Source organism: Homarus americanus, unplaced genomic scaffold, assembly GCF_018991925.1.
Source record: "Homarus americanus isolate GMGI-L3 unplaced genomic scaffold, GMGI_Hamer_2.0 scaffold33468, whole genome shotgun sequence".
In the NCBI taxonomy this organism is placed as follows: Eukaryota; Metazoa; Arthropoda; class Malacostraca; order Decapoda; family Nephropidae; genus Homarus; species Homarus americanus.
In genome coordinates this window covers 553021-561508 of record NW_024714177.1, presented here as the reverse complement: position 1 = coordinate 561508, position 8488 = coordinate 553021, and the positions used below count along the sequence as shown (strand labels likewise).

Here is an 8488-nt window from a genome sequence, read left to right as displayed (position 1 = left end):
AACACCGGGTCTTGTGTGTGGACCAGGCGGACGTCTCGTAACACTGGGTCTTGTGTGACCAGGGACGTCTCGTAACACCGGGTCTTGTGTGTGGACCAGGAGGACGTCTGTAACACGGGTCTTGTGTGTTGACCAGGCGGACGTCTCGTAACACCGGGTCTTGTGTGTTGACCAGGCGGACGTCTCGTAACACCGGGTCTTGTGTGTTGACCAGGCGGACGTCTCGTAACACCGGGTCTTGGATGTTGACCAGGCGGACGTCTCGTAACACCAATGAACCATAAAACAAAAGACGATAGAAATACGTGTCTACTATTTAGGTCACTCAATATTTAACATAATTAAACATCCATTATTATAGTTATAGATGAGATACACCATAAAATTATACCTAACCTATAATGCTTGGTATAATTTACGCTTAGTAATAATAGTTAAGGAATTAAATACGATAATTAAAGAACTGAGAAGCACTAGACAACAGCCAGCAGACACGGGCACAACTCCTGTGTTAACATGTGGGAAGGTCGCCTCTCCTCTCCTCTCCTCCATAACGGGAAGGCTATACAGTGTTATACTTGTCTCCTTCCTCAGATCCATGACCCAATTTCTCAGCACCCGAGTGACTGAGAGACTGATGTGAGGGTGAGGGGTAAGGGTGAGGTGAGGGTGAAGTTGGGAAGAAGGTGGAGGTGGGGGTAGGTGAGGGTGGAGGTGAAGGAAGATGGGGATGAGGGTGGGGTGGAGGTGGGGTAGATGAGGTGGTGGGGATGAGGGTTGGGGAAGGAGTTGAAGGAAGGTGGGGATGAGGGTGGGGTGGAGGTGGGGTAGATGAGGGTGGAGTTGAAGGAAGGTGGGGATGAGGGTGGGTGGAGGTGGGGGGATGAAGGTGGAGTTGAAGGAAGGTGGGGATGAGGGTGGGGTGGAGGTGGGGTAGATGAGGGTGGAGTTGAAGGAAGGTGGGGATGAGGGTGGGGTGGAGGTGGGGATGAAGGTGGAGGTGAGGGTGGAGGGTGAAGTGGGGGTGAAGGGTGAGGGTGGAGGTGAGGTGTTTTCCAAGACACCTATTCTACTTGTAATTGCATCTGCCTCCTTCAACACGTGTTCTGGCTGTCACACCTGTTGGCTGGGAATTGTTTACTTTCACTAAGAGAAAAGTGTTGTACAGCTGTCAGGTCACTGCAGGTGTGTGTGTGTGTGTGTGTGTGTAGATTACATGGAAGCAAATAAAACAATAATAACTTAATTGTTGTGTTTGTGTTCAATTACTTACTTGAGAGGTGAACTTTCATATGAACATTTTAAAAGCGATAGTTCTTCAGTTTAATTCCTAATGACTGAACAAACCACTACAGTACTAGGTGTTCCCCCCCCCCTTCTCTCACTCTCTCTCTCTCTCATCAACAACATTATCCAACATAGATAAATAATTCAATCTTCACCACAACAACACCCCCTCCCCTTACCTCCCCCTCCCCTACCTTCACCCCTAACCCCCCCCCTCGTAGTCCCTCTCAGCTGTATAAACAACGTATACAAATAAGGGATGTGAACCAAAAGAGACGTGACCCCGGAAACGCTTGTAGCAGATGTGAACGAGTGTATAGATTAATATTTTTCTTAGTGAGTTTGTTTACGATGTTCTATCAGGCCGCGGCAAGTTCTATCAGGTCATGGCAATTCCTATACGACCATGGCAACATTTATCAGGCCATGGCAACTCCTTCCAAGCCAGTGCAACTCCTATCACGCAATGGCAACTTCAATCACGCCATGGCAAAGTTTTACCAGCCACCATGCTCCCGTTGGCACTCGTTGCGACAGAGAACAACACTCACTGGCAGGACAAAAGCACAATGACTCAACACTGTACTGAGACAAAGCTGAGGACCACCCCCTCCTCCCACCCGCTTTAGATGGAGGTAAACTGACGAAGGGTGAAGGGTGAGTGCATGAAGGGCGACTGCTTGAAGGGTGACTGGGGAAAGGGTCAATGACTGAAGGGTGACTGTTTGAAGAGTGACTGCTTGAAGGGTGACTGGTTGAAGAGTGACTGGGAGAAGGGTCACTGCTTGAAGGGTGACTGGGAGGAGAGAAGGAGGAAGGAACTGGTTGAAGGGTGACTAGTTGAAGGATGAGTTGGATGAAGGGTGACAGACGAAGGGTGAAGGGTGTGTTGGTACTAATGATCTGGTTTAAGGGAGAAGGGAAATCACTTTAGATGAGAGAGAGAGAGAGAGAGAGAGAGAGAGAGAGAGAGACCTATAATTGATCTTGTGTTTCTGTTAACGGCAGGAGACAGATGACAAAAGACGCTGACATTTACAATTTCCCGCTACTGCCTCTACTTCTAATGGTGGTAGTAATGGTGGTGGTGATGGTGGTGATGGTGGTAGTAATGGTGATGGTGGTAATGGGTGGTGGTGACAGGGCAGTGGTGGTGATGATGATAGTGGTAATAGAAGTAGTGTTATATGATGGAAGGAGTAGTAGTAGTAGTAGTAGTAGTAGTAGTAGTAGTAGTAGTAGTAGTGGTGGTGGCAGCTGTAGTAGTGGTAGTAGTGGTTGGTGGCAACTGTAGTAGTGGTGCTAGTGGTAGTAGAGGCAGGTAACCATAATCATACACCTCCCACCACCCACCTCACCTGGCCGCTCACCTCACCACCCACCTGGCCACCCACCTCACTATTCATCCGGGAGGAAGCGAGGGCGAGGGAGGGAGAGGAAGGAGGTGGAAGAGGAGGGGGATGGAGGGGATTGCAGAAGGAGAGAGAGAGACAGAGAGAGAGAGGAAGCATCACTGTGAGAGAAGGTCACACCAGCAGGATACAGGATGGCGTCTGTGGTCACGGGGTCGACGGCTGTATTGTTGTGGCCCATAAAGTGGATGACGCAGAGAACGGAGGGAGAGTAAGGGGAGACGCAAGCAAACTGGGTGAGAGAGAGAGAGAGAGAGAGAGATTCATAGCCTGGGTGCTTCTGAGTTCCACCCAAATGTGTGTTAGTTAGGTATCAATATTAACTTAAGTCATAATTTCCCCCCCCCCTCTATGGGTCAGCTCACACACAGGTAACATTAATTACACTAAAAACAGCCAAATTACTCAGGTATTTCCTCCTACAACAGTCTATTGATTATGTAGGTAAGAACAGTTTACAGTTCCGCCAGTCAAAACCCGGCATTTCCGAGTCCTCAAGGCTATCTGCTATCCTTCTCCTCTCATCTCTGTCACCACGATGCTAGACAGCGTAAACCTCACAGAACCAACAATGAAAACATCACGAGAATAAATGAAAAACACGAAGGTTAACTTGGGGGAAATTTTCACCCCCACCAAAACCCAACATGATCTGTGCGAGTGACCTTTAGTTTTTCAGGTGTTTGGGTGTTTATCTACGCCAGGTGGGGAGGTGAGGGGGTAGTGAGGAGGGGAGGGAGGGAGGAGTGAGGGAGGGAGGGAGGGAGGAGTGAACAAGGGGAGATAATTTAACGTTGGAACAAGCTGGTGTGGGCATAGTTGGGTTGTTTTAGAAGATACAGAAAGAGAAAGAAAACACGGAAGAAAGAAAAACAAAGGAAGAGCAAAAAGAAAGAGGAATTAAAACGTAAAAAAAAGAAGATAGAAGGAAAATACAAACGAAACATCTCATTGATATAAACATTAAAACAAAACCAACGTCACAAAGCACCACAAAACAAAAGTGTGACAGGAAGTTCGTAATTGACCGCCAGGTGAGAGCTCTACCCCACCCCCCCTTCCCCCACCTGACCAATCACCACCCAGGACCCGCCCATCACGCTTCACTGACCAATCACACCCCCCCTCCCCCCTTCTGGTCAATCAGCTGCCAGGATATATCCATTGGTTATCAGCAGTTAGATAGTCCAATCACCCTTCAGGACACGTCCATTGGTCATTATCTATCCAATCACCAGTCAGGAGACGCACATTGATCAACACCTATCCAATCACCACCCTGGAACACATCCATTGGTTACCTTCTATCCAATCACCACCCAGAACACGCCCATTGGTCACCACCTAGGACACGCTCATTGGTACCACCTGTCCAATCAACGGTCGTATCTTAAACATGGGGTTAATTGCCTTTAATAACAGCTGTTAACGATCGAAAACTGGTCGTTAGGGGCAGGTGTTTAACAACCATTAACACCTGGGAGGTAATGTTTAACGAACGGGATGCAGTGACCGAGAGACAAGAATAATGCAATAAAAATATAGATACGTGAATTGGTGATTATAGGAAATGTAAAATGAAGGAGTTTTAATACAACAATAATAATATTCACCCTCCCTCACCACACACAGGCTGGGGTACTGGTCTGATTGGCTGAACATGTATGAATCTACACTACAACAGCGTCTAATTGGCTGAACCATTTATCAAAGAGACGAAATCCATATCATCTCAATATTCCTGTTTTTATTTATACCACAAACTCTATTTCCATCAGCCAATCGGAGTCGTTGTTTATCTATACATACCTGTTGGCTGTGTACATGACAACAAAGGGAACCAGTTGATGAGGCATTTTGACCTTAATCTACCATGACCTGACCTGACCTGACCTGACCGGAAGTCCCTACACTGAGGTGCTCGTGTGAGACTAATGGTGTCATCCCTACAGCTGCCGTCTGTCTCTCTTGTTGTTGTTATTTAGTGTTGCTGTTTGTGTTTTCATTATTATTATTGTTGTTGTTATTATTGATGGTGATGTTGTTGTTATTGATGGTGATGTTTGTTGTTGTTATTGATGGTGATGGTGATGTTGTTGTTATTGATGGTGATGGTGATGTTGTTGTTATTTAGTGTTGCTGTTTGTGTTATCATTATTATTATTGTTGTTGTTATTATTGATGGTGATGTTGTTGTTATTGATGGTGATGTTTGTTGTTGTTATTATTGATGGTGATGGTGATGTTGTTGTTATTGATGGTGATGTTTGTTGTTGTTATTGATGGTGATGGTGATGTTGTTGTTGTTCTTTTTGCTGTTATTATTATCATTATTACTAATATAACAACACCAACAGCACATCGCCTCAATAACAGGACGTTCCTCAATATTGTGAATGTTTTTACTTACACATTCTGTTATTAAACATCAACATGAATGATCAATAAATGTCACCACACTAACCTTCCCTCATGTCAGCCAGGTCATATAAGGGGTATTTTCTCACACTATGGGCGGGACGGGAAGTATTAGTAATGACATCAAGAAGGTCACTGTTTTATAGATAATTTGTACTGACGCTAATTACTGTTTACCTGAATGTTTGTACACAGGTGAGAGAGTTGTTGAGACCACGTGATGTGTGGTGGTGGTGGTGATAATAATAATAATAATAATAATAATAATAATAATAATAATAATAATAATAATGATAATAATAATAATAATAATAATAATAATAATAATAATGATAATAATAATAATAATAATAATAATAATAAATAATAATAATAATAATAAATAATGATAATAATAATAATAATAATAATAATAATAATAATAATAATAATAATAATAATAATAATAATAATAATAATAATAATCTTTGACGGTAACTCACATCTACCTTCATTCCCTCACCTGAACGACATTAATTACCCCTTACCTGCACTATACACGGACTAAGGTGTAAGCAAACAAGGTGTAGACAGCCTCTGTGTACACCCCCAGACGTCACAACTCAGCCTTGGGTGTATCCTGATGGCCAGCCTTCCACTCTTTCTGTCTACACCTCTACACTGACAGACACTCACTCCTTCTGTCTGTCACTCGAGGCCAAAAAAATTAACAACCGGTAACCCTTCTCTGTTGCCCTTTCCGGTGTTGCCAACTGAATGGTCATGGAATTTACAAGAGGAAAGTGTAATTACACCAAATTTTCGATGTCCTGAAGTAAATAGCGAAGCGCTGTGTTACTATGACTGTAAATTGTAAATAATAATTAACTTGAGGTGTTTCTTGAGTGTGTAAATAGAAATCTTGAAATAATATTATCCTAACTCGAGCCTTGTTTTGAGTGAGGCACAAACCAAGAATCAACAACTGTAATATTATCTCACTTTTGTAGTTATTTATTGATACCATGAATGCATCTTGGCCACTTGACACTACATCTCAACTCTGATTGGTTGGTGGTGGGTATAGGTAGTCACGTGTATCTCGACTGTGATTGGCTGATAGTGGGCGCAGGAGGTAGTAGGACTTATACTGGAGGAAATATTAAGGTAATGAACCATAATTATCAGATTAAATAAGGAACAAAGTAATATAGTCGTAAACAGGAAATATTAACGTCGTTGAAGTATATTATGGGTGGAATTTGGACAAGGAGGCGAGATAATAGTGGTTCTCAGAGGATTGGTGATGGTAGTGGTGATATTAGTGGTGATGGTGGTGATGGGGTGGTAGTGGTGATGGGGTGGTAGTAGGGTGAGGGGTACAGGTGATGGTGGTAGGGTGGTGGTGGTGGTGGTGGTGGGATGGTGGTGGTGATGGTGGTCAAGTAGAGGTGGTGGTGGTGGTGGTAGTGGTGATGGGGTGGTAGGATGGTGGTCGTAGGTGGTGAGAAGTGTTAGATGGTGATTTGGTTGTGAATGGTAATGGTGATGGTGAATGATGGTGTTGATTGAGGCCGCTAATGATGAGTTGTGGTGGTGATGGTGATGATAGTGTCGATAGTGAAGAGGTGTCACATATGGCGGTGTTGACAACGAAGACAACATTGCCTGCGGTCAAATATATTTCTCACACATTACTATTATTAAATTTTCTGAAGATAAAACTCAACAAACTCTCTTCTTACAAAAATATCAGCTGTTTGGTTTTGTTTTAGAATCTATGAGAAAAAAAACACGTCCAAAAACAAAGAAAAAAACCTGGAGAAAGACTTACAAATCCCCTGGAGAAAGCGAACTAAAAATAGCGACTCCACCTTTTTTTAATTAATACCTTCAGCTTCCTTTTCCTCTTTGAATAAATGAATAATCAATCTAATAATAATAATAACAATAATATAAAAAATAAATACGTCCTCTTTACACTAATTCTTTTAAGATGAGAGAAACTTTAATATGCCATTAAAACAATAATTAACGCGAGAAATGGTAACGAGACCAAGGCCGCGAGAGAGACAGCATGTCACTTGAGGATGCCCGCCAGTAGCCTTGACAAGTGACGGTCGTGATGCGTAACTGAGTAGCTTGCTTAAGAACCCTAGACCCGGAGAGAGGGAAAGCTACCAGCAGTCATGTCAGCTTCTTCTTCAGGAGTAACTGTATCGTGAATAACCTTGTGGGCTCAACGCTGGGTGGACCACGGGAGTCTTGTCTCTTAATTCCTCACCATGTCCCTCCACCCCTCACCATCCTTCACCATCCCTCACCACCCTTCACCATCCCTCACCAGTACTCACCACCCTTCACCAGTACTCTCCATCCCTCACCACCCCACACCACCCTTCTCCACCCTTCACCACCCCTCACCAGTACTCACCACCCTTCACCACCCCACACCACCCTTCTCCACCCCTCACCACCCCTCACCAGTACTCACCATCCACTTGAGACAGTTGAGGCAGCCCATCTGAGCGGCGGCGTGTATGGGTGCCATGCCGTCCTTGGCCCTCAGGTCGAGGCGGCCCCCAGCGGTGCCCACCAGGTACTGCAGCACGTCCAGGTGGCCCTCCTGTGCCGCCAGGTAGACCGGGGTCACTGAGTTGTCCATCTGGGAGTTGGCACTGTACCAGGGGGGAGAATGGTGCTGTTAGTGACGCCATTAACAACAATAATAATAATAATAATAACAACAATAATAATAATAATAATAATAACAAAACTAATAACAACAAAAAAAGCATAAATAATAATAATAATAATAATAATACAACTAAAGCAACTAATGATAATGGTTGTAATACATAACGATATTAGTGGCCAGGTGGTGGAAATGGTGGCCATGGTGGTGAGGTGGCCATGGGTGGAAGTGGTGGTCGGGGTGGCCACAATCGGTCGACAGACACGACAAAATCCCCTCTAAAAGTTTACGGCACACACCAATGATTACGTGAGTCATTGTAAAGTGTTATTTAAAGTTTGGAACAATGTAGGGGTGGTGGCTTTGGTGGTAGTGGTAGTGGTGGTGATAGTGGTGGTGGTGGTGGTGGTGGTGGTGGTGGTGGTGGTGGTAGTGGTGGTGGTGATGGTGGTAGTGGTGGTGGCAGGGTTGAGGGACTCGGTCATAGCCCAAAAAAGTAGTATAGGTCAGTCACAGCCTCAGAGGTACCCACACACGAACACAAGTAATCACCTGTAGACGCTCATGATTGGCGGGCAGACAGGTAGACAGGCAGACAGGCAGAGAGACAGACACGTAGGAAGACAGGGGAACAGACAAACAGACAGACACACAGATAGGTAGATATTTATTGGTGTATCAGTAGGGAGTAATCTCT

At 44.5% G+C, this 8488-nt stretch overlaps 1 protein-coding gene across 2 annotated transcripts in view; it reads right to left on the bottom strand.

The window, feature by feature from the left end:
- The window catches only part of LOC121876227 (espin-like), a 66925-nt gene extending 59154 nt beyond the window's left edge, over positions 1-7771 (bottom strand). For both annotated transcript variants that reach the window (XM_042381245.1, XM_042381255.1), the window contains exon 1: positions 7591-7771. In XM_042381245.1, the coding sequence (XP_042237179.1) occupies positions 7591-7761 (171 nt within the window). In that variant the 5' untranslated portion in view covers positions 7762-7771. The remainder of the gene's footprint in view (positions 1-7590) is intronic.
- Positions 7772-8488: the final 717 nt, after the last annotated feature.